Below are 25263 nucleotides of genomic sequence, written 5' to 3' on the forward strand. Positions count from 1 at the left end.
CGGCCTGGTTGGAGCTCCGAGCATATCCTCTCGCACCGGCTCACGTCCGGGATCCTCCTCGATGCATCATCAGTGTGTGTGTATGTTGTGAAAGCCTAGCCTAACAGGCTCCAAAGTGTGGCGTCTATGTTTTGCTATCTCAAGCTGTGGTACGTACTGTTCTCAGCTGGCAGTTTACCCCACTATTTGATATCAGTGTATAGTTGCCCAAGCGTGGCCTTCAGAGTTACAGTTTTTCCTCATTCCTTTGTACAGGCGAGTGCTAGAACGCCCCGCTTGGAGTTTTAAACCTTCATAACCTGTAACTCGCAACTCCGCTAATTAGCACATAAAGCTCTGATTAAATTTATTTACATAACAACACAAAGGACCGCGTCGTTGCTGGTGGAGGGGACTGCGCGACGTCAAACTGGTCCTCAGCCGCCATGAGATCCAGTTTGGCAAATACAGAGGCCAGACCTTCCACTGGCTGTTCAGCAACGACGCTGGCTACGCCTTATTGATCCTGGCATCGCATCAGCAGCAGCGTGACTCGACACCAGCTCGCTGATGCAGAACAAGGACGCTCTGTCCCGGTACGCCAGGCTGTTCCCCTGTGTTATGTCTGCTGTCCAGCTGCTCCGGTGGTCCCTGCTCCAGGCCAGAGAGGACATTCTGCAGCTGATGTCAGTCTTCTGATAAAATCTAAACACACATATTGCAGATGTGATATTGCAAGTTGTAATCTTTTGCCCCACTGTTTTTATATTCTATATATTCATTCTGTGCGTCTTTTGTTACAGGTTCCTCTCCCAGAGACCTGGAAGAGCACGCTGCCCAGGGTGCAGCACGGATGGGTGAGCCAGGCACTGTTCACCAGGGACCGGACTGGGAAGCCCGTGCTGAAAACGGAGCTGCAGTGCTGGTACTACCCTCCTGGGCCCCGCCGGCTCTACCACCAGCCACCAGCCACCAGCCACCAGCCTCGCCCGACGCCTTCTTCCAGCGGCCTTTCTTCTTGTGGGTGCCCTACAAGATGTGGCAGTGCCCCATCCGCTGCCCCATCTGCACCCACAAGTTGACCGCATGCGGCCTGTACAGGACCGTCCGCAAGGTGCTGGACAGCGACGGCTGGTACTTCATGGGCACGGAGTACCTTGAGTGTCGCCACTGTGGGGAGACGCTGGCGTCGTGGTCGAGGAGCATCCTGGCCCAGCTGGACGACGAGTACAGGACGATGTTCCCTGCGGTGCTCACGTACAGGTACATCAAAGACTCTCACTTTAACTTTAAAGGGGACTTTGAACTCTGAGGAGTGGAGGATGAGGGAGGAGCCCGAGAGCCCTCTCAGCACTTCACACCTATCAGAAAAGCTCACACAACAAAAGGTCTCAGTGTCAGGCCAGTGTTTACTCAATGCTGCTTTGTTCAAGCTAAAAGTACTTTTTTTGTATCCGCTCTGCAGGCTGTCGTGCGACAAGAGGGTCTTGGCGCAGATGAACGGGCGGACCCTCGGCAACAGTGCCAACCATCTGCGCTCCTACCTGGTGGGACAGCACACAGCAGCCTGGATGAACGGTTGCATCCGCTTCATGGCCATCTATAAGAGGTTCATGATGCCGGGTGTGACCGTTCCTCCTCCTCCAGCCCTGCCTGCGATGGATCCGGTCCCCACCAGGCAGTGGATCCTCTCGGCCTATGGCACCGACACCTTCACCCGTCTGGGGGAGATGAGAGCCAAGGTGACCTCCGTCTTTGGCTCCATCCTGAAGATGGACTCCACCAAGAAGGTAGAATGTTTAGACATTTAGCTTTCACATGCTCTTACACGTATTGTATTTTACATCCCCCCACAGGGATCAATACAGTAATTGTGATTGTGCAGATCACCAGGAAGCTGGCCGGGCACGCCGCGGGGACGGCCCAGTGGGTGACCAACGAGCACGGGCAGGTGCTCGTGTCGGTCCTCACTGCGGCCGAGGGCTACGGGCTGAAGGAGATGACCTCCGGGCTGGTCGGCAGGTATCGGCTGGCAAAGGAGGAGCCGCCCGTGGCCCTCTACGTGGACAGAGACTGCTGCTCCGTCACCGGGGGCTCAGCAGCGGCAGCTCTGTTCCCGGAGTGGGCCCAGCTGGTGGTCAGGCTGGACATTTGGCACTACATCAGGCGGCTGGCGGCGATGGTCACCACCGAGAGCCACCCGCTTTATGGCCATTTCATGCAACGCCTGTCCACCTGCATCTTTGTCTGGGACGGGGAGGACATTGCCCGGCTGAAGGCGGCCAAGGAGGCAGAGGGGCCCGGGTGTTGGAACAGGGTCTCCGTCAGGGAGATGGCTCGGCACTGTCGGCGCTGCACAGGAGACCGAGCGCTTCATCGAGGAGGCCCTCGACCACTTCAAGTCGGCCACGGACACCATGGGCATCCTGCTGCTGGACCAGGAGAGGGTGGAGGGGATCTGGAGCACCCAGCGCCGCCACCTCCGCTGCATCCAGGATCCACCGGGGCTGCAGCTGTACACCCAGACGGGCCAGCTGAAGCTACAGCAAATGAAAACACAGCGGACAGATATTTCACAAGCATCAATGAGCTTCAACAAATCTGCAAGAGTTGAAACAAGAGCATTTAAAATACACTGTGTGATGTTAACACACAGTACATTCAGTCTGGAAAACAAACCCGACTGAAAAGCTGTGGTTCTGTCACCTGACAGTTCACTTGAGTTGTAAATCGCAGTGACAGCAGAGAGTCTGCTTTGTGGTTGAACTCACGTTTGCCCTTCAAGTACATCATGGACTGAGGACCCCAGTGGATGTTCAGCTGAGGGGAGAGACGACAACTGTTTGCTTCAGTAAGAGGCTGTGATGCAGGAATCCAAAGGAAAACTAGAGCAGCTGGTGAGTTTTACCTTCTGAGCACGACAGGACTCAACGAACAGGGAGACGACACATGAGTGAAAAATAAAGAAAAAACAAACGGTCCCTGTTTCCCTCATGGCCCCCCCCTTATGTTTTTTGTTCATTTCCTCCCTCCACTCCTCCACAGTTTTCCCGCCAACAGACGCACAATACGCCACACCAAAGAGTCTAGTGTGTCCAGTAGCCAGCGTTTTGGGCTGGCCACACTTTGTGCAGACGTACTGTGTCGTCTGCTGACGGGGTTTCGTTTTTGGCAGCAGCCCCTGCCCTGCTGCAGCAGCCTCGGCCGCCTTCCTCTTCCTGTAGGCCGTGGACCTGGACATGTGTGGTCCAGGAAGAGGAGGCTGACCGGCAGGGGCAGGAGCGGGGAAGACACCCGGGAGGAGTGTTGGAGGAGGAGGAGGAGGAGGGGAAGGCCACCCGATGAGGGTCCTGGTTGCTCATCGGGGACATTGAAGGGGAGGGGCTGTCCTTGTCCCACCTGAACAGAGGACAGCCCTTCAGCTGGAGGGAGAGGGTGGACGGCAACAGCTGCTGCGGGGACGACGCCAGTTGCCTGCAGCAGCACATCCCTCCCTTCGCTGTTCTGCCGCTGAGAGAACCTGGGAGACAAACGCAGATTGTTCAAATGATTAATCTCAGATTACAACCCATCAAAACTTTAAAGCTTCATGTTGAACCCTTACCACTGGGTCAGGGTCCTCTGATTCAGCTCAAAGAGCTGGATCTCCGTCTGAGCCATCAGCCTCCGGCTGGCCAGCACTGCCTCTCTGATGGCCACGTAGTCCTTGAGGACGAGGGACCACCGAGTCCTCGTGATCCCACAGACCCGCGTGGCCGCTGGGTGGAGCTGGCAGAGCCGGCTGCAAATGGCCTCGACCAGGCGACTGGCGCTGGGCCAGTTTGCAGGGCTGGAGTTCGGTCCGAGAAGGCAGCTGAAAAAGTCATGGAGCGCAAAGTGTGGGTTAATATACAGCAGATATTTACAAGAGGATCTATTCATATTTGAAAAAAATCGTACCGTTGGAGACTCTCCTTGCCAGGACAGGAGGTGTTCTTCCCCTTCGCTGCCTTGAACCGCCCCTTAGGTTGCCTGTCCCGGTATCTGGGAGGGTAGACTACTCGCTGTTTGTCCTGCTCTGGCAAGAGCAGGATGAGACTGTCTACCCTACTGTCAGCAAGCCCCTGAAGGTTCCTTCCTTCCACCAGGGCCTGGGCCAGCTTCAGGACGTGCTGGTACAAAATCACACTGAGTTGAGGGGCTTTTCTGACTTCCCGTTTCTCTGCAGCTGTCTCCACAGTCAGGGCAGCGGCCCCGCCACGAGGCCTGACGCCAGCAGGCTGGTGGAGGCCATCTGCATCTTGCTGTGCCGCGTCCACCCGCAGAGCCGCTCTCTGGCAGGAGCTCGGGCCAGCCGCTGGGCTCTGATACTGAGGAGCTACAGCGCCATCAGAGACAGCGTGCTGGACAATCCCGGGCTCCGCTCAAAGCTGCGGCTCTTTGAGTTGAACCACAGGACGCTCACACAGTGGTGAGTATCCAAGCTAAACTAGGAAGCCCTTTACAGCGTTATGTCTTCAAAGTGCTTGGATTTTACTCTTAAAAACCTGTATTAACTCCAGGTTCAACTGAAGGAAGGCGGCCCAGGAGGGTTACACGTTGAAGGCCGATACCCCGTCCACCAGCGCGCCTATGGTGGTGGCACCAGGCTTCGTGCTGCCCGCCAGAGACCAGCCCCTACCAGCTGCAGAACCTGCCACCGCGGATGCCAGTGCTGTTCCTCCACCACCTCTCCCCAAAGTGGAGGCCAGCGGGCACGCTGCTGCTCCTCCTCCTCCTCCTCCTCCTCAATTGCCACGGACAACGCTGTGGAAGCGGCAGAAACAGGACCGACGGAGGGAGGAGGCAGAGAGACTGGGTCAGAAGTTCACGCCAAAGGCCAGCTTCTCCTGCATCTGCAGCCTCTGTCGGCAGCCAAAGACTAAAGAACATGGCCACAGCCGCTTCTACAACAAACGATTGAAGAAGCTCTTCCACTTCTGCCAAAGCACCTCAGGTGGCAGAAGTGTGGCAGATTGGCTGCAGGAGAAGAGGAGGGAGGAGGCGGAACAAGACTGAAGTACTCAGGAAGTACAGTGTGGGGTGGGGGGGGGGGCCTTAAGTATAAAGACAGAGGTGGTGTGGCCTCAACTGTCTCTTCACTCAACGATGGAAGACGACAGCAGCAGCAGCAGAAGCAGCAGCGGGAGCAGCAGCGGAAGCAGCAGCAGCAGCATTTTGGACCAGCAGCAGAGCGAGGATGAAAGGTGAACAACTCTTTAATTACATTTATTTATATTCAACTTAGATTTAATAAAAGAAAATACACAAGTGGACTGTTGAGGTGACTGGAGGTCACAGCAGATGAACATTAATACTAAAATTACTAATATTTGTATGTATCCTTCTTATCACTTGCAGGGAATTGTTTGCTGAGGACTGTGACGCCGTCCAGCCGGGGACGTCCAGCCAGGGACAATCCAGGACCTGGTCCCCACCCCCGCTGGAGGACTTTAACAAGCCCTCCACCTCAACGACAGAGGACTGCCCGTCCTCTGTCAAACGCGAGGAATCAGACGACGACGAGGAGCAGCCAACAACTTCTTGGGGACAGACCAGCCAGGGCAGGACTTGGTCCCCGTCATCTTCTACTTCGGAGACGTGGGACTCCCAAATAGACTCCGACCAGCCAACAACTTCTTGGGGACAGACCAGCCAGGGCAGGACTTGGTCCCCGTCATCTTCTACTTCGGAGACGTCGGACTCCCAAATAGACTCCGACCAGCCAGAAACGTCCGGCCGGGGACGGTGGGGTCCTTCAGTACAAGTTTATGTTATTGAAAAAGAGTGATGACGGTTTTAACCTCCCTTTGTTACCTTGCAGGACGCCTTCACCCGCTACTCCTTGGCGTACCCTGACTTTGCGGAGGCAGTCAGGTTCCACCGGGCGTTTGAGGAGGCGCGGGTGAAGTCCCTCCAGCCCGGTCAGGAGGGACAGGCGCTTGTTGGCTTCGGGGACTATAGAAGTGAGACCCTGCAGAGCCTGTCCGAGGACGTCAGGAAGATACATCTTTATAACATTTGGATTATTATATAGTTGCTGTGCTGACCATCGATTAATAGAATCATGTGACAAATGTCTGATTTGTACAGATTTGTCAACTACCTGCGAAGGACGGCACCAACTCCGGGTACGCAGATGGACAACGTCGTCCAGTACGTCCGGAGCAGAGACAGACAGAGGACGAGAGCATCTGCTGCTGCATCCACCAGCACAGCCTCTGTCTCGGCCGCAAGCCAGAGAGCCAAGAGTGCATCACAGTACGTGTTTTACTGTAAAGCTCTCTGACTTTACCTGGATGACTTCCCTGAAGAATGTTAGTATTTGTAATGTTGTCTCATTATTAATGTGTGCGTGTCATTTATTCTTATTATAGGCCTCTTGGTTCAGCACTTGCGGCCTTTGTCTCTGGGCGGCGTTCTCTGTCTGCGGTGGAAATGCAGGCCCATGTTAAAAAGATGGTGGCCCCTAAGCCTGCATTTCCAGGCAAGTCCTTCCTAAACTATATACAGAGCTAGTTCAACTTTATTGAAATTCCTGTGTTCACAGTTTCTGTTCTGTCATCGTGTGATTACAGCCTCCTCCCACTTCAGCCCCTACAGACCAGCTCTGTCCTCCTCCAGGTCTGAGGAGCCTTCGGATGAAGAGCTGGTCAAGGCGGTAGTTGACTTGGAGAAGTGTAAGTCAAAAGTAAAGTTATACTCGGGTCACGATTTGATAATAACAGAACGACTTGAATTCATTGTTGACACTTTTTTTTTTAACTTTAAAATGCTTCTTTAATCAGTGGAGGAGAGTAAACGACTGGTAAGTTTGGGTTAGGGTTAAAACTATCTGATGTCTGCCTGGTGCACATCTCAGATCACTAACCCAGCCACTCGCCTTTCAAAACATCACTAATGGGATGAATGAGCATCTGCAGAGTAACATTTTCTTCACCATGCTTTCTCTAGTCAGCTGGCTGCTGCCTGCATCACTCACTCAACATGTCTGATCAACATGTCTAATCTGTTGTGATCGCCGTCGTCATCATTTTCTCTTCAAAACCACCTTCCGTGCTTCTGTAGTTTTTATATGCAGCTTGGCTCAATGTGTGTCCGTCTCTCAATATTAACACAACAATCTCATCCTTTAATCTTACTGTAACATTTTAGTTCTCTTTACGCCTCAGATGTACAGGCCCCTCTTTTGCTCCCGCCACCACCTCCTCCTGCCCCCTCCACCTCAGCTGCATCACGTCAGGGGGCTGGTGTCTCTGCTGTGCTGGACGAGCCCACAGACGAGGAGCTGCTGGAGGCCATGCTGGACCAGGAACGCCTCACGGTTCAGCCTGCAGTGTCACCAGCTCCCTCACCGCCGCCTGCAGCTGCCACCCTGACGGTCGCCATAGAGGAAAAGGAGGAGTTGCCCGGTCCGGCCTTCCTCCCTCCTCCACCACTTGCTGGCAGTGCTGAGGTGAGGCTGTCTGTCAAACATATGAGGCCTCAGGTGTCACTGCTGCCCTCCCTCATGAAGCGCTGTCCTCAGATATTGAAATTGTCTTGTATGTTTGTGTTGTTGTCTGACCAGTTGCTGCCTGAGTCCTGGCGGGCAGCTCTCACTGTCGAGCAGCAGCAGTGGATCGGTCGGGTGCTGTTTACCAGGGACAGCAGGGGGAGGTCTCGGCTCATGAGTGAGCTGAATCTCTGGTGGTACCCCCCCCAATCCCGGCCGGTCTACAACCAGCCTCCCGCATGCCCCGACCCCTTCTTTACATGTCGGCTGTTCCTCTGGATGCCACACCGGATTTGGCATCTGCAGCTGACATGCCCCCAGCCTTTGTGCACTGGGTCAATGACAAAGGCTGGGCTGTACAGGACCATCCGGAGGGTCCTCGACATCGACGGCTGGTACCTCATGGCCACTTAGTACCTGGAGTGCCGTCGATGTAAGAAGAAGGTCGGAGGGTGGTCACAGGGCATCATAAGGCAGCTGTCCCCCACCTACAGCTGCCAATTTCCAGCTGTACTGACGTACAAGTAAGAAACTATATTAATATCTTGACATTTGTTTGTGTTGAACATCCTGTTTGATGTATGTCTGTGGTGACAAAGCTCTACATAATGCTTGCGTTGTGGTTCTGAAGGCTGTCCTGTGACATGAGGGTGGTTGTGCAGCTGAGGTCTCGCACTCTGGGCAACAGTGCAAATCGGCTGTACAACACCCTGCGGGAGCAGCACTCAGACGCCTGGATGCGGAGATCAATCCAGTACCTCGGCGTATGCGAGCAGTTCCTGGCCTTGTGCTCGGCAAGGGGGCAGATTCCACCACCGCCCCAGATGCCCCCTCTGCCGTCCCCCGTCTGGCTGCTGACCGTTTACGGCTACGATGTGCTGACGCGGCTGGACGAGTACAAGGCCAGGATCATGTCCACCTTCGGATCCATCTTGAAGATGGATTCCACCAAGAAGGCGAGTAAAGTTTGTCACAGTTTCATATTTTCTTCCAGCTGTTTAGACACCACAGCTGTGTGTTTATGCTCTCACATTAACATTTCTAATTTCTTTCTCCAGGTGACGAAGAAGCTCGCAGGTACCGCCTCCGACACGGCATGGGCCACAAACGTCGGCAACGAGTACGGGCAGGTCCTCATCAGCGTCCTCACCTGCTCCGAGAGCGCCGAGGGCCTGTCCACGATGACGGACGGCTTGATGAGGCGGTACCGACTCGCCGGGGTACCTCCCCCCCAGCTGATCTACGTGGACCGCGACTGTGCGTGTCGAAGACAGCTGCCTTGTTTCCGGTGTGTAACTGAGACTGTTAATACAAATACTGAATCAGCAATATAAGAGTACAGTTTAGGAGAAGATTAAACCACATTATGTTTCTTCTTTCACAGGAGTGGGAACAGCTCGTGGTGAGACTGGACATCTGGCACCTGATGCGACGCTTTGCATCAGGTGTCACCACTGAGAGCCACGAGCTGTACCCCACATTCATGAAGCAGCTGTCTTACTGCATCTTCGAGGTCGATCCTGAAGATGCCCGCCGTCTAACTGAGGCTAAGCGGTCCCAGCTGGAGGGGAAGCACGGGATGGTTGGCCTGACTGACGCCGAGGTGATCCAGAGGATCTCCAGGAAGGAGTGGAGGCTCCACTGTCGCCGGAGGACACGTGGGGCCGAGGAATCGGCACTCCTCATCCAGGAGCTCCTCAAATGTCGTTGTCAAAGCCGCACAGGAGCCGGTTTCAGAAGGTCTGCCATATTTTCAACTTGGACATCTGTAAATAAAACAAGTATTAGAAAAACATTGACTTTTGGACTGTGTACAGCCCCACTCGCTGTCCGTCGTCTGTTACATGTGAAATGTCCTACAACTCTTTGATAACGTCGGGCTACAGCAACAGTCCATATAAAGAGTCTCCAACATTTACTAACACATGTTTACTGTTCGTCCATTCATCCACGCTACAAGCTAACGCTACAAGCTAGCAGCCTTGCCCGCATGGTCAACATAACATGCTATTTATCATATGGTAATGATATTTAGGTTTACAATATTGGAATAAAGTAGTTAAAGTACTTACAGAGTATGTCGTTAGCGTTAAGCATCGTCTTCAACGTTTACTAACACATGTTGCTAACGCTACTCGCTAACATGCTAACGCTAGCTAGCAGTCTCGCCCGCATGGTCAGCATAACTTATTTTTGGTATTGTAATGATATTTAGGTTTACAGTATTTAAATTAAGTAGTTAAAGTACTTACAGAGTATGTCGTTAGCGTGAAGCATCGTTTATTCCGTCAGCTCGTTCACTTCACTCGTCAACTCAGTAAGAGCTGGTCAAATCGTGGCGTGTCTCCAGACTTATCGTCTCCAACAAAAATAAACAGAGTCCGTGCGCATGCCTGTTGCAGCCGAAAACACAGACTCGTATTTTACGTGAACATACAAACATAATGTGCTCTGCTCTCATTACGATGTCCTGGGAGCTTCTTGTTGACAGCACAGAGTCTATAGTTCCATATTTATGACGTTTTATATGAAACATTAAATGAGTTGAAATCACGTCTTCCTGTAGACCACATATCAACGGCCAGCGTAATATCATTTTGGAGAAATATGTTTAAAGTAACCAAAATCGCGTCTCTTTCAACCTACAACTGAACAAACCATCAATATTTTAAAAGAAATTGGTGTTTTGTGACACGTTGATATGGGTAACCGTAATTTAGCCGGGTGAAATGACGGTGAAAATAGGTCTAAGACGTTCAGACCCGATTTAAACGCGATTTAAACCAAATATCAACGTTGAAATCCGGGTTAGTGCTCACTGGGTAGTAGTAGCAGGTGAAAGCTGCAGGTAAACATTAAATAAACTAATAACACATGAATACTGCTGTATTTATGGCATTTACATTGATGTTGCTCAATGTGTATTGTTTCACATTCAGAGGTTAAACAATGGATTATATACTGCAAATATCTGTATTCATTAATAAGAGTGTGTTTACTACTGAAGGAAACTACTTGCCAGCATCATGATGATTGGCAGTCGTTAAATGAATTGATTGGGCCGTGTAATTGTTGAACTGTCTGCTCTGATGAGTGGAGCCACCAACGTGCCCTGATGACGTTATGGTGGAAGTGGACTCCAGAGGCCCAGCTCAGGCTGCAGAGACCACGGTAAAGTCCTAAATCAGGGGTCCCCAAACTTCTTCCTGTGAGGGCCACATCACTGAACATATCGTTTGACCTAGGGCCGCACGATTATGGGGGGGGGGGTGCGCTACTCGCAGGTGAGCGACTGTTGCATCGTGCGCGCGGATCGGGGCGGAACACCGCCGTGCGCGATACAGAGAGCAGGGGAATTGAAAACGCGCGACCATGTAGTGACAGACATGACATGCCTTAATAAATTAAGCACAAGTACTCGTCCTTCAAGCTCCCGTCTCGCTGCTTCTTCTTCTTCTTCTACTCCTCTACTTCTACAGGGTGCGCGCATGACAGCTCTCATCTCGTTCGCCCCCTGGTGGTTGGCTGATTCAGGAAGCGTTTGATTTGATATGTAGCTGAGCACGTATTTTAAACGTCAATGTCGCAGACGATCATGCTCATTTAATCGTGGCAGCCAAAATCGTGATAGCAATTAAAATTCGATTAATTGTGCAGACTGAAAAAAAATCATAATGCGTCTCTGGTATTGTTCAGGGGGCCGGACCAAATGTGGAGGCGGGCCGCATCCGGCCCGCGGGCCGTAGTTTGGGGACCACTGTCCTAAATGGTCACTTTTTTATGCATCCTGTCTGCTCGTCATCTCCGCTTGTGTGCACGTCTCAGAACGCCCACCTAGTGGGGCCAAACGGATTCGGCCCCACCGAGGCGGGTCTATGAAGCAGTTTAGCCAATTGCTGATTAAAGATAGAAATGAGTGACATACCATTTAGCCAATCAGCGTCCTCAAATAGATTCAGAGTGGGGCCAAAACGATTTGGCCAAGACCTGTTTGAGAGGAGAAGTTTGGCGGAGATTCTGCATGTCAAAGAGCTGATTCCCAGATCAGCCTGACCTCACAATCAGACAGCAGACTAGCGGGAAAGGGAAGCAGAACATGAAGCTTCTCTACTAGCTGTACCAGACAGGTTTGGCTAACAACTTATTTAGCTTTTTAAAACAATGACGACAGATCCAGCACGGACAGTTACGGACAGAGTCCGTGCGCATGCGTGTTGCAGCCGAAAACACAGACTCGTACTTTACGTGAACATACAGACATAATGTGCTCTGTTCTCATTACGATGTCCTGGGAGCTTCTTGTTGACAGCACAGAGTCTATAGTTCCATATTTATGACGTTTTATATGAAACATTAAATGAGTTGAAATCACGTCTTCCTGTAGACCACATATCAACGGCCAGCGTAATATCATTTTGGAGAAATATGTTTAAAGTAACCAAAATCGCGTCTCTTTCAACCTACAACTGAACAAACCATCAATATTTTAAAAGAAATTGGTGTTGGGTTTGGCTAACAACTTATTTAGCTTTTTAAAACAATGACGACAGATCCAGCACGGACAGTTACGGGAGTGAGGGAGGAGGAGGTAAGGACACATGAGAACACCAGGGTAGGGAGTGAGGAAGGAGGAGGTAAGGAAACATGAGAACACCAGGGCACACATGAGAACTCTGTCAAGCTACATATCAGACAAAGTGAACATCTGTTCTTCTACATAGTTTCATGACAACTTGCTCATGGAGGCATCAACATTTAATTAAGATGGTAAATTAACAGTGAAAACTCATCATAGCTTATGTCTATATTATGTATGCGTGTGTTTTATATTATACTGAATATTATTATATTATATTATGATTATATGATATCATACTGAATTCCCCGTGAGGGTGACTAAAATAAGATGTCCTGACGTTTTTATCAAAGTGTTATTTACTGCTTTTTTTCGTGTTGGAATAAATGTTCAATATTTAACTGCAAAGTAGTAATGTGTGTTTGATACCTTAATTTGTTTGCATTAAATCATTCTGGGATGTTTGCTGAAATTGATTGGATGGCCCTACCTAGAAAACTTTACACCAGCCGCCACTGCCCTTCATGTTCTGCAGTCAGACCACAGCGACAACAGCGCCCCTCACTCCATAGACCGGTCAAAGGGAGACACCTGCTGGTGAGTTTGTGAAACTGCATTGAATTTTTAAGAATGTTTTATAGACCATAGCAGCGGTAATACAGGGTCTAAAAGTTACGTTTTCATTAAAATAACAAAAGATTGTTGTTTGTTGCATGCCAATTTATTTTGTCTAAACTCACTATTTCAAAAAATGGAATTCATGTTTTTCAAGGTTAAAACAAATTAGTTGTGACTCATGTTTCATGCAGTACGTTGTGTGTTTCCCTCTATGTTCTGCAGTCAGACCACAGCGCCCCTCACTCCATAGACCGGTCATAGAGCGACACCTGCTGGTGAGTTTGTGAAACTGCACCGACATTTGTTTTGAATGAAAACAGGAAGCAGGAAGAAACCACATCATGTGAAAATAAAGAAAAGAGTTTATTCAGTGGAATAAAAACAGTCCTACATGTGGACTCTAGAATGAGTCTGAATGAGGTGGACTACATGTCCGTCTTGTTCCCTTCAGTCCTGATCATGTGAAGCTGGTTGAGTTTAGAACACAGACTGAACATAAAGAGGTTCAGGGTTCTTCATATAAAGTCCTGAAGAGTTTATCTGCAGCAGAACAACATGATGAAGACATAAAGCTCCAGATGTGGACTCTGTGTTGTTTCCTCCTGGTTTGTCTCTCCTCCCTCACAGCTTCTGGTCTCAGGCTCGTGTCTCGTTGTGGATTCTCAGACCGTCTCCGTCCTCCGTTCTTCTGCTCCGGAGTGTCCGAGTCAGCAGAAACCTTCAGCAGCTCCGCGAGTCCTTCGTTCAGGAGCCGAGGACGAGAGCGTCCGGGTGAAAGAGCCGGTCACGTGTTGCAGCCTGTGTGTGTCTGTGTGTCCTCCCCCGTCTCTCTCTCTCTGTCTCTGTGTGTCCTCCCCCCTCCACCCTCCACCCTCCCCCATCTCTCTCTATCTTGGGCTATCTGTGTCCCCCAGCTGTGGGTTAGTGTGGGGGAGGAATGCAGGCGGAGCTGTGAGTAGATCCTTTTGTCCTCTCGTCTGCAGCTCACCAATCCTGTCCGACTGACGTCAGTGCTCGCTGAATAGATTTCCCATCGGCCTCGTGGGTACCTCAGCAGGGCAGACGGGACCTGAAGTGGGTCAGACTGTTTCAGACCAGATTTTGGAGCCGGTGAAGGGTTCAGGGTTCACAGCGCAGCACCCAGACCTCTTCATACTTGTGTTTTCTGCCCAGATAGACATTCTAACCCGGTGTTTGGCTCCCTCACATGCCCCACATGCTCTGCTACCCTTCTAGAGTGTCTACTTATAGTCTGGCCCTATAAGTACCCCTCAGGAACATTGGTTAGTTGTGTTATTTCGATAGCACATATACTAAAATTGGAACGATACAGAGAAGATTAGCATGGCCCCTGCGCAAGGATGACACGCAAATTCGTGAAGCGTTCCTTATTTATTGCTGTAAATATGATTTTTATGATTTTTCATATGTGAAACAGCGCCACCATGGCCACTGTCAGTACTGCATCAGTTGGTACTGCAGCAGCAGAGCGGAGCTCCTTCACTCTGAAGACCTGTCTGTCCTCATTAAACGAGCATTCTCTCTTCTCTTGCACTGAGTAGTCCTGAGGACTGTAGCCCAGCTATTGTAATAAATGTTGAGGAGGTTCGACAGCAGCTAAAGCGCCTTAAGGTCAGTGGTGTATAGTAACGAAGTAGACTACATATCTCTACGATGACTGATTTCATGATGGAAGCACCTGCTACTCCCGCAACAAACGACGGTGGTGACGAAGACCAACACCGTGGCCATATTTGCGAGAAATGTTTTCTTATGTTGGAGTGAAAGATTCTTCGTACCAGATGAAGTGCCTCTTACCCGAAGCTACTGAAATATTGGCATTCAAAAACTCCCCATCCAACCACAGGAAACACATTGAGGTGCATTAAGATGAATCCCATGAGCCGCAACGTTAATGTTTAGTTATCATAATTATCATAAACCTGTTAAGATATCTAGCAGTGTTTCCCACAGGATTGGAGTACATCTGTGTCGGGGGAGGGGGGGAGACAGGTGTCTGATCTTCTAATGTAGCTATACATGGTGTATGTTAGGCTAACGTTCGCTAGCTATCGTAAATCAAATGAGACAATTAGTGTAGTAGACAGATTGCTAGCGAGTTAGTGAGCTGAGGAAGTGTTGACAGTTGTGAGATGTTGTTGATTTGAGTCATCTTAGCTATAATCATTGCAGCACTAGTTGGTTAACGTTAGCTAGCCACCACACCATATGATTGACAAGGTGGCGGCTCCAGATTTAGAAATTGACACAACGCAGCCATCTGATTGGATGCCAAAACCTTGGATAGCCTGATTGGCTCCTGGAAATTGACACAGCGATTTGAGCTGTCTGATTGGCTCCTGAAACTTGACACAAATTGAGAATTTGACACAGAGAAGAATGACTCCTCGGTGCTGCGGGATTCTTCTCTGTGCCAAATTCTCAAATTGTCTCAAGTTGTGTCACGTGTTCAGGAGTCCAATCAGACAGCTCAAATCGCTGTCTCAATTTCCAAAAGCCAATCGGGCGAGTCACGGTTTTGGCATCCAATCAGATGGCCGCGTTTGTGCCAATTTCTAAATCTGGAGCCGCCATGATGGATCCTCGCTACCGAACGCTCTGTTCAAGTTGAGACGTCCAGGCTATTACCACGTAAGTTCAATACTTTCAATTTTATTCAATTTTAGTGATATAGCGCTTGTTAATTTGTGTTAGATATGAATGTAAAATACAGTAAAGCTCGTATAAACGTCGGACATTGGTCACACTGACTTTACTGCCCGTATCTGAGTGATGGATGCTCACTAGACTGTAACATTACAGTCGGAGCTTTATAGTTCCTACTATGTCAAACTTTAATATTAATACCTAAAGTTATAACGTTGCACTCTTTATCTGTGCTTTGTGTTAACCAGCTAACGTTGGTGCTGTTTGAACCGTTTTATCAGCTGTAGGCTGGACTCTAACTTCGCTAATGCACCGCTGTATGCTATATAAATAATGGACATCAGCTAGACCATAACGTTACAGTTTTTATTTTTTTTACAGTTTAATCATCACAGAGTGTAATACAGTTTTACTGCTTGTGACGGTGTCTTTTCAAGTAACAAATCCCCGAATAACAATGCAGAGTGTCAGTGAACAGATCTAAAGCAGTAGTGTGTTCACGTTAACGGAGCTTGTTAGAAGCATTTAACGGTGAAAGAGCCAAAGAGTGCTTGGTCTTTAGATGGTTAAGGACTTCACCAAGCCTGCTGAGTACACAGGTATGTGATGTGAAAACACTTTATTTCAACATCATAACTAAGAGTAAAAAGAGCAATTACTAAATGCAAATGTTTTTGCTGTATGACAGGGGAGCTCATCAGGGTAGAGTACCTGTACCAGCAGACAGGCAGAGTGCTTGAGGACGTCAGCTTGGACCCTGACACTCCGGACGAGGCTGCTGCCATCGAGTCGCTCGAGGAGGAGGATGAGGGTGAGGGTATCGTGGATGATGTGGAGGACCCCACCATCTTCGTGCCCGATACCCCATCCACCAGCACAGCAGCAGCCCGGTCAGGTGACGCATCGTCTGAGCCATCCGGTCCGGCCGCCCTCTGACCAGGGTGCCCCTCCTGAGGCCCCTGAGGTTCAGGACCCTGTTCCCCAGCAGCCTTCCTCAGACTCTGAGGTAAGTTCGCTACCGATACTGATAACGATGATGATAACAGTGACGATAGAATATTTCACAGCGCATCGCTCTCTGCTTACTGACTCCGTTTCTCCTCCTCTTCCTTTCTCGTTTCTTCTCAGGAGAATATGTACAGGGTCCTGATGACCAGCCTGGGTACCAGCACATCCTGAAGCTGGCCCAGGCCCTGGTGGAAGGAAGGAACCTTCAGGGGCTTGCTGACAGTAGGGTAGACAGTCTCATCCTGCTCTTGCCAGAGCAGGACAAACAGCGAGTAGTCTACCCTCCCAGATACCGGGACAGGCAACCTAAGGGGCGGTTCAAGGCAGCGAAGGGGAAGAACACCTCCTGTCCTGGCAAGGAGAGTCTCCAACGGTACGATTTTTTTCAAATATGAATAGATCCTCTTGTAAATATCTGCTGTATATTAACCCACACTTTGCGCTCCATGACTTTTTCAGCTGCCTTCTCGGACCGAACTCCAGCCCTGCAAACTGGCCCAGCGCCAGTCGCCTGGTCGAGGCCATTTGCAGCCGGCTCTGCCAGCTCCACCCAGCGGCCACGCGGGTCTGTGGGATCAGGAGGACTCGGTGGTCCCTCGTCCTCAAGGACTACGTGGCCATCAGGGAGGCAGTGCTGGCCAGCCGGAGGCTGATGGCTCAGACGGAGATCCAGCTCTTTGAGCTGAATCAGAGGACCCTGACCCAGTGGTAAGGGTTCAACATGAAGCTTTAAAGTTTTGATGGGTTGTAATCTGAGATTAATCATTTGAACAATCTGCGTTTGTCTCCCAGGTTCTCTCGGCGGCAGAACAGCGAAGGGAGGGATGTGCTGCTGCAGGCAACTGGCGTCGTCCCCGCAGCAGCTGTTGCCGTCCACCCTCTCCCTCCAGCTGAAGGGCTGTCCTCTGTTCAGGTGGGACAAGGACAGCCCTTCCCCTTCAATGTCCCCGATGAGCAACCAGGACCCTCATCGGGTGGCCTTCCCCTCCTCCTCCAGCAATTCTCCCGGGTGTCTTCCGCGCTCCTGCCCCTGCCGGTCAGCCTCCTCTTCCTGGACCACAAATGTCCAGGTCCACGGCCTATTCTCAAAGTGTTTTTTTAATTTAATTTGTTGTTTATAAATAAAAGTCTGTAATCTGCACTTTGTTTGGAAGCTTTATTATTTCTGATTATATATATTTTAAAAACGAGCTTTACACATTAGGATAGAAATATGAGACATATTATTTATATACAGTATATATCAAGGTTGAAGGTTCAAGGTTCTTTATTTGCCATTTGCACATAGACCAACAGTCCAGATACATTGGAATTATTTGTGCAGAGCTCTCTGACTCAAAATTAGGAGATAGTAAAGATAAAAGTAAGGATAAAAACACTTTATAATAAGAAGAAGGATATATAAATATAAAAACACTATACATAATATGGAGAATGAGTACCTGTGTAAGGGAATATTGCACATTATGAGAGGTGGAAGAAGGTTATGGTGGGGATATTGCACAGATAAGAATATTGCACCTTTTCATAGATAATAATATTGCACATGTTAGGTGAGGTAAAGTGGATTATTGTTTACACATGTTTCAGCCTTTTTATTTTGCCATCATTCTGACTGTGGCAGGGAAGAAGCTGTTGAAAAAACGTGTTCTGTGGGTGATGATGCTGTCCGCTCTGCTGTGCCTCAAGTTATAGGTGCAGTGTTTGTGTCTGAGCAGAGAGTGAGCTGGGTGGATTGAGTCTCTGATGATTCCCTCTGCTCTTTTCCAGCAGCGCTGCTCATACATTGAGTCCATGGAAGGATATATGTCTATATATACAGTGGTCAAATAGTGAAAAATAAACAAACAATTAGAAACTTTGTTAACAGAGAACATGAGAATGTTCTCATGAAGAATACATGAAATGATCTCATTGGAACTTTTTATATATGAGCAGTTTGTTCAATCCTGGTGTCTCTAAAGACCACATGTCGTCCAGATGAGGAGACGAGGAGACGGGGACAGATGTTACAGCTGAGGAGGAGACAGGGACAGATGTTATGACATTACACAGCTATAACTACATAACTAGTTTATTACATAGTCTACCTACTAAGTTACTGTAGCTACTATTTACCATGCTCACTGTTTTGTCCCTTTTTAACACCCTTACCTCTTTGCCGGTAGCAGGCATCGAACCGCTGACCTTCTGCATCCCACCAGATGCACAGGAGCAGAACCCCCCCACATCTCTTCTCTCCCCACCCTCCTCCCACAGAGAAGAATGAACAATATCGCCCCGCAGCACCGAGGAGTCATTCTTCTCTGTGTCAAATTCTCAATTTGTGTCAAGTTTCAGGAGCCAATCAGACAGCTCAAATCGCTGTGTCAATTTCCAGGAGCCAATCAGGCTATCCAAGGTTTTGGCATCCAATCAGATGGCTGCGTTGTGTCAATTTCTAAATCTGGAGCCGCCACCTTGTCAATCATATGGTGTGGTGGCTAGCTAACGTTAACCAACTAGTGCTGCAATGATTATAGCTAAGATGACTCAAATCAACAACATCTCACAACTGTCAACACTTCCTCAGCTCACTAACTCGCTAGCAATCTGTCTACTACACTAATTGTCTCATTTGAATTACGATAGCTAGCGAACGTTAGCCTAACATACACCATGTATAGCTACATTAGAAGATCAGACACCTGTCTCCCCCCCTCCCCCGACACAGATATACTCCAATCCTGTGGGAAACACTGCTAGATATCTTAACAGGTTTATGATAATTATGATAACTAAACATTAACGTTGCGGCTCATGGGATTCATCTTAATGCACCTCAATGTGTTTCCTGTGGTTGGATGGGGAGTTTTTGAATGCCAATATTTCAGTAGCTTCGGGTAAGAGGCACTTCATCCGGTACGAAGAATCTTTCACTCCAACATAAGAAAACATTTCTCGCAAATATGGCCACGGTGTTGGTCTTCGTCACCACCGTCGTTTGTTGCGGGAGCAGCAGGTGCTTCCATTTCTGCTTCCATCATGAAATCAGTCATCGTAGAGTGGAATTCTACTTATGTAGTCGCTCGCTAGCGAGCATCCTGGCCATCACTGGGAATCAAAAAACCGCGGCTTTGAGAGCAGTTGTTTGCAATTGCGTAATAACGTGATTAACCAATGATTTAACTTGCAAGCTAGGTCCACTGATTCACCAAACCTGCTTGCTTGCAGTCTGTGTTCCACCACAGTCCCCGACGTTGGTCTCATGATTCATTTTTTTTCTAAAGATAGATTTTATTTTGTAGCGAGTAACGAAGGTTTCAGGGGAAATGTATCGGAGTCAAAGTATCAGTTTTCTTTGCAAAATGTAGTGAAGTAAAAGTAAAAGTCAACAGAAATATAAATAGTAAAGTAAAGTACAGATATTAAAAAAAAACACTTAAGTACAGTAACGAAGTATTTCTACTTACTATACACCACTGTACTATACTATGACTTTTGACTTACTATACTAGGATTTTTTTGGGGACTTTTTTTCAACATCATAACATTGGGCAGCATGGTGGTTTAGTTTTTAGCGCTGTTCCCCAAATAACAAGAGGCCCTTCTACATGGAAATTGCCACAAAAGTCATCAAACATTCATAGTATATTATGTCATAAAAATATATTTTAAAAGTCATACAGTTCTTCTAGTATGTCTTAACATTTTAAGAAAAAGTCAAAGAATAGTAGGTGACAAAAAGTATAAAAAGTCATAGTAATACAAATAACAAAATATCATATTATAGTATGTCATACAAATGTCGGATCGGAGCAGTTACTTCCACAAGTCTTGTTGTCACTGCGAGGGTGCTGGGGCAACATGTGGAGATATTTCTTAGTTTCAACTTTCATTCAAAAGCACATTAGAACCCAATCCCTAACAGAGAGGCTAGTTGGGGAAAGTGTGGCAAGAGAAAGTGTTTTTGTACTCTGTCTGACTACATTAGACGTGTCTTCACTGCCAGCAGATCTCTTGCCAAAGTCATTAGCTGCTAATTCTGCAGGATCTAGATTTCCTTTGATAAGATCCCACAGTAAAGAACAAAAACCTGTCTATGTCTTGTTAGTACTGGAATGATCTAGAGTGACTGGTTGCTGTGTTGGTTACTAAACAAGTCTATCTTATTGTCTCACTCTCACCCTCTCCATACACATTCACTGCAGCTTGAAGATCGAATGAATAGGGTTAATGTAAGGTAATACAACTCCATCCATCCAAGTCATCTTTGGCTCTCTGTCTGCTCGGCTGCATCCGTTGAGTAAGTTAACTCTTACTTATCCCTTGCTCTATAGTGCGTGTGGATGCAGGCTGAGGGCAGGGCTGCTGCCAGTGTTAAATGAACGGACAGGAGAGCGGCGCCTGGGTCCTCTGTGACCAGCTGGGCACTGTAAGCTGACCGCTGCTGTTGTGTGTGATCTGAATGGAACTGAGAGACGACGGGGTCGAGGTTGGGCATGGAGAACCCCAAAGGAACCCCTCTCTCAGGACTCAGCTGCATATCTTACACTCCCTCAGTTTGTCTTTTATGGAGGGGCAAGTCAAGGACACTTCACCTGAGCTGCTGGGAAGGAGGGAGAAAAAGAGCGTGTAAATTGAGGTGAGGAGGTAAAGAAAAGTATATGTGAGAAGATAAAAAAAATGGTTTAAATAAACACAGTCGTCTCCTATTTAGTTGCCCCCATCTCACCATCACCCCTCTCTGTTTCCCAAATTTCATTTCCCTTCTTTCTGCTCACTCATAGCTGGTCATAGATCCCTCTGAGGATGTGAGGTCTTTGACAACTGAGGCATGTCCATTGCTCAAACATTCATTCACTGACCAGTTGAGAGTTTCGAGTCGACAGCTACCAGAAAATCACTTTTCTACAAAAACCCGATGCTATCTTGTTACACCCAAAGAATGAATCATTGTCCAGCTACACAGTATGAATCATAGTTAGCAAATATAGCTGCCAGCAGTCTCGGGGGCTCATGCAGAAAGTCGGTCACAGTGATCAGGCAAGCGTTGCAACTGCACTGATTTAAAGTAGATAAGGTGGTTCCCTTGACAAACAGCTCAGGTTTAGCAACTGTTGAGTGAGGAGATTATCAGTGCTCTTAAGGCTTAAGCTTTCTTCTGGATTTTCACCAAGTACCAGTAGATTGTCAATACTGAGCTCCCTGTGTTGCGCGCCAGTTTGTTAGTCGTAAAACATTTTAAATGAATTTCTGCCGAAATCCCAATCTTGGTGTACTGTCGAACAACTTGCAACTGAGTGGCACCACACGTAAAAGATCTGTAAAAATGTTTTGCACCATCATGCAGAATATAGTCCAAACTTACGCTTGAAAAAAAAGGCTGCTGTAGTGCCCTGGCCCTTTGTCACAGAACCCTCTTTGCTTGGCTTTGTCCCAGCGTAAAAGCCTGGGTAGTAAGTTGGATGTTGGAGGAATGCCTCCCATATCGGATGACCCATTGCCCCACGGCCTCGCCTAGCTCGCAGCGAAGGAGTGCTCCTGGCGGGTGCTGTATCCCGTGTCACAAAAGCACCTTTCTACACAACAGGGGTACAGAGAATGGTCCACAGCACAGTGGTTCTCCTTGGGTCGGCTCCAGCCCGTCAGTTGGATTTCAGACCTCCCCTTGTGATTCCAGCTAACACCCTCATCGGTGGGGATGTTCTTTCGCCCAAGCCTCGCAGAGATATCAGAAAGACCTGGAGCTCCTGGGGCTGCCTCCAAGCCACCGCTAGAAAGGATAAATGACCTTACCACTTATGCATTACCGGGTGAGTTTTATCAGTCTTGCTAAATTCAAAAATGTTGCAGAGAAAGTTGAATCTCAGCATGATGGGTTACCTATTGAAATGATTGACTTATGTGTATAGAATGGCATATCTAGGTTGAGGAGCTTACTGACCTTGATGAACATTATGAAGATGCAGGTTTCCATTGCAGTTAAACATTGTAGCAGCTGAATTTACTGATAAACAACCATACGATCTGCTTTGAATGGTCAAACTACAGACTCACAGAGTCACATGACTGAGAAACAAAGTAGCTCCAACCTGAAATTGACAGTGTATAGCGTACAAGTGGAACTAGAGAAACAGAATCACAATAGTGATAATCATAGTAGATGAGGGGAGAGATGGCTTGATGCAGTGCTTTGAGTGTTTTGCAACAGTAATACTAATCAGCATGTGCTATTTTTGTAACCTCTCGTCTTCAAACCTAAAGTGGATTGACAATGAAATGAAATCAAACGAACAGAAGAAAAGAATCTTTAAAGTCATCTGTTCTCAGATCCCAGTCAACCATGAGGATTATCTCCTGTCAGTCAACCCTTGTGGCTGTAGTTGTGGTTACACTCGCTGTGGCGTCCTGCGCTGAAGCTAAGACTACACAGAAGCCGAAGTACCAGTACACCAAGAAGCCCCTCCCTCAGATCACCGTGCACAGCCCTGTTACCACCAGCATGCCCAAGACTCTCAAGACAGTGCCGAGCGCAAATCCTGTGAAGCCCCAACCGCTGCCCCCCACAGAGAGGACCACCTTTCCAAATCACGTCTACCCACAGTACTACACGGAGAGCACCGAGCCCCCTGGTGCTGGTCCTGAGAATTACACTCTAGATTACAACGAGTGCTACTTCAACTTCTGTGAGTGCTGTCCACCTGAGAGAGGCCCCAGGGGGCCAAAGGGAGACAGAGGCCTGGAAGGTAAAAGACTCACTGATAAAGTGCAATAAAGCAAAAAACATTTAGATTTAATTATTGAATTTGTTTGTATGTTCGCTTTCAGCATTTTGAACTTTGACTGTGTTTGCTTCCAAGGGCCGCCAGGTGATAGAGGCCTTACAGGAGCAGCTGCTTTACCCGGCCAACCGGGAGTCAGTGGTCCTATGGGGTTAAGAGGAGACAGAGGCTAGTATAATATGGTTAAATACACATTTTAAAATGTTTATTACATAAATATTACAAATAGGACATTATGAAACAATGGGCCCCTGGGCACAACACATACTGTAAAGGGGCCCATCAAAAGAAAGTGCTTCAGTATACTCTTGTTATTCTTCACGTATTAGCACTAGTTAAAACATCTATTCATGTTGCTTAAGTTGGATATTGTTCATTGAATCAATTTCGTAGGGGATAGAGGAGACAAAGGAAGCAGTGGAACAGGCGGGCCATCAGGAGTCCCAGGGAAATCAGGACAAAAAGGTGAAAACTTGTTCTGATGATTGCTGAATTGTTTTATATTGTCTCCAGACTTCAATGGTTCTGACACGTTTTTCCTTACCTTGCAGGTGATAGTGGCGCAACAGGTGAGAAAGGTGAAATAGGGTTGCAAGGTGTCAAAGGTGATGGTGGGGTGAAAGGGGAACCTGGCCAGAATGGGACTGCTGGTGAGAAAGGAGAACCGGGAAAAGAGGGGCCAGCTGGACCTCCGGGAGTGGCTGTTGAGATAGGTCCAAAAGGCAACAAGGGGGATAATGGGGAGTGTGGCAGTTTTGGGGAGAGAGGACAGAAAGGTGAGCGAGGGGATACGGGATCTCCTGGCATTCCAGGAGCGATGGGCATTCCAGGAATGAACGGCAAGCATGGATCCCCAGGTCCTGTGGGCGTCCGTGGGGATCACGGACCTCTCGGACCACAAGGAGAGCCAGGACTTAGAGGACCTCAGGGTCCACAAGGCATAAGAGGGATGCTCGGGCCAAAAGGGGACAGAGGTTTCCATGGGAAGAGAGGTGAGCGGGGCATTCGTGGATTAAAGGGATCAAAGGGATCAGAGTATCTCCAGAAACGCTCAGCCTTCAGTGTAGGTATCTCTCCAAGAAAGTCCTTTCCTCCCTCTGGCTTCCCGATCCGCTTCGACAAAGTCTTCTACAACGAAGAGAGCCACTTCAATGTCACTTCCAACAGCTTCACATGCGTCCACGCTGGGGTTTACGTCTTCTCCTTCCACATCACTGTGCGCAACCAGCCACTGCGCGCCACGCTGGTGGTGAACGGGTCACGGCGGGTAAGGACGCGGGACTCTCTGTATGGTCAAGACATCGACCAGGCGTCCACTCTCGTGGTGCTGCTGCTGGTGGTGGGAGATCAAGTGTGGATGGAAACGCTCAGAGACTGGAACGGGGCATATGCGAGCAGTGAGGATGACAGCATCTTCTCCGGGTTCCTGCTTTACTCAGACACAGCCTGATCTTCTACTGAAAACACCTTTTACGAGACTGTTCAATCTTGATCCCTGAAAAGGGACAAATACTAGTGGTGCTACACTACACTCATTACTTATGAACTGCTCAAAACTTGTACTGCACACAAGTATGAAAATGTAAGGACTGGCAATATGAAGATCATGTTATTGTATTATTATCTCACTAGTATCTTATTATATTACCTTTTACCTTCTGAATTAAAAAAAAGTATTGTTTACTGCTGGTATATTTATTTACAACATTTCCATCTCCACAACCCTCGTCAGGAATATAAACATGCATCACAACGTAGATGCAGGGTAAATGATCCAATCCACAAGAATGAGGTCAATTGAGGCATTTTGAGAAAACACACACATTGCTACCCAGGTATCCATTCGGAGAAGAAGGCATTTATAAAATGACAATATCAGAGGATAAGCAAAATGACAAAGATACAATGATGCGACTTAAATTCATGATAAAACTCGTAGACCGAAACATTGTTAATAAATATACCAGCAGTAAGCGTGACAGTACAGGAGTTTTAAATATACATATATACACATATATTCAAATTGTGTTTGCCACCAAGCGTGCAGATGTTTTTATGTTTTTTTAGGACACCTGTTAACCTCTCCAAGCCCTCCACAGTGTTCCTTAACCATGTACGTTGCCTGAAGTGTTTGTTGA

At 48.3% G+C, this 25263-nt stretch overlaps 5 protein-coding genes across 5 annotated transcripts; 4 read left to right on the top strand and 1 right to left on the bottom strand.

Moving 5' to 3' along the window:
* Nucleotides 1-2381: 2381 nt before the first annotated feature.
* On the bottom strand, nucleotides 2382-4890 carry LOC306701202 (uncharacterized protein; the record flags this gene model as incomplete). Its single annotated transcript, XM_079166458.1, has 5 exons — nucleotides 2382-2519; nucleotides 2751-3499; nucleotides 3584-3832; nucleotides 3919-4336; nucleotides 4830-4890. The coding sequence occupies 4 exons, from the start codon at nucleotides 4888-4890 to the stop codon at nucleotides 2998-3000; spliced, it is 1230 nt and encodes a 409-aa protein (XP_079022584.1). The 3' UTR covers nucleotides 2382-2519; nucleotides 2751-2997.
* Nucleotides 4891-5076: 186 nt separating this feature from the next.
* LOC306701420 (uncharacterized protein) lies at nucleotides 5077-5906 on the top strand (the record flags this gene model as incomplete). Its single annotated transcript, XM_079166718.1, has 3 exons — nucleotides 5077-5204; nucleotides 5359-5745; nucleotides 5822-5906. The coding sequence occupies exons 1-3, from the start codon at nucleotides 5107-5109 to the stop codon at nucleotides 5904-5906; spliced, it is 570 nt and encodes a 189-aa protein (XP_079022844.1). The 5' UTR covers nucleotides 5077-5106.
* A 2230-nt stretch (nucleotides 5907-8136) lies between these two features.
* On the top strand, nucleotides 8137-8906 carry LOC306701419 (uncharacterized protein; the record flags this gene model as incomplete). The annotated part of the gene is made up of 2 exons (XM_079166717.1): nucleotides 8137-8780; nucleotides 8877-8906. 2 exons carry the CDS (start codon nucleotides 8137-8139, stop codon nucleotides 8896-8898), a joined length of 666 nt encoding a protein of 221 aa, XP_079022843.1. The 3' UTR covers nucleotides 8899-8906.
* A 7009-nt stretch (nucleotides 8907-15915) lies between these two features.
* On the top strand, nucleotides 15916-17463 carry LOC306701203 (uncharacterized protein; the record flags this gene model as incomplete). Its single annotated transcript, XM_079166459.1, has 5 exons — nucleotides 15916-15952; nucleotides 16042-16248; nucleotides 16482-16734; nucleotides 16821-17069; nucleotides 17154-17463. 5 exons carry the CDS (start codon nucleotides 15916-15918, stop codon nucleotides 17461-17463), a joined length of 1056 nt encoding a protein of 351 aa, XP_079022585.1.
* Nucleotides 17464-22686: 5223 nt separating this feature from the next.
* otol1b (otolin 1b) lies at nucleotides 22687-24575 on the top strand (the record flags this gene model as incomplete). Its single annotated transcript, XM_079166712.1, is given in 4 exon segments — nucleotides 22687-23089; nucleotides 23204-23295; nucleotides 23527-23590; nucleotides 23677-24575. Coding segments are annotated over 4 exon segments (1458 nt in total).
* Between the last annotated feature and the right edge of the window lie 688 nt (nucleotides 24576-25263).

This window comes from Pholis gunnellus, assembly GCF_910591455.1.
Source record: "Pholis gunnellus genome assembly, chromosome: 9".
In the NCBI taxonomy this organism is placed as follows: Eukaryota; Metazoa; Chordata; class Actinopteri; order Perciformes; family Pholidae; genus Pholis; species Pholis gunnellus.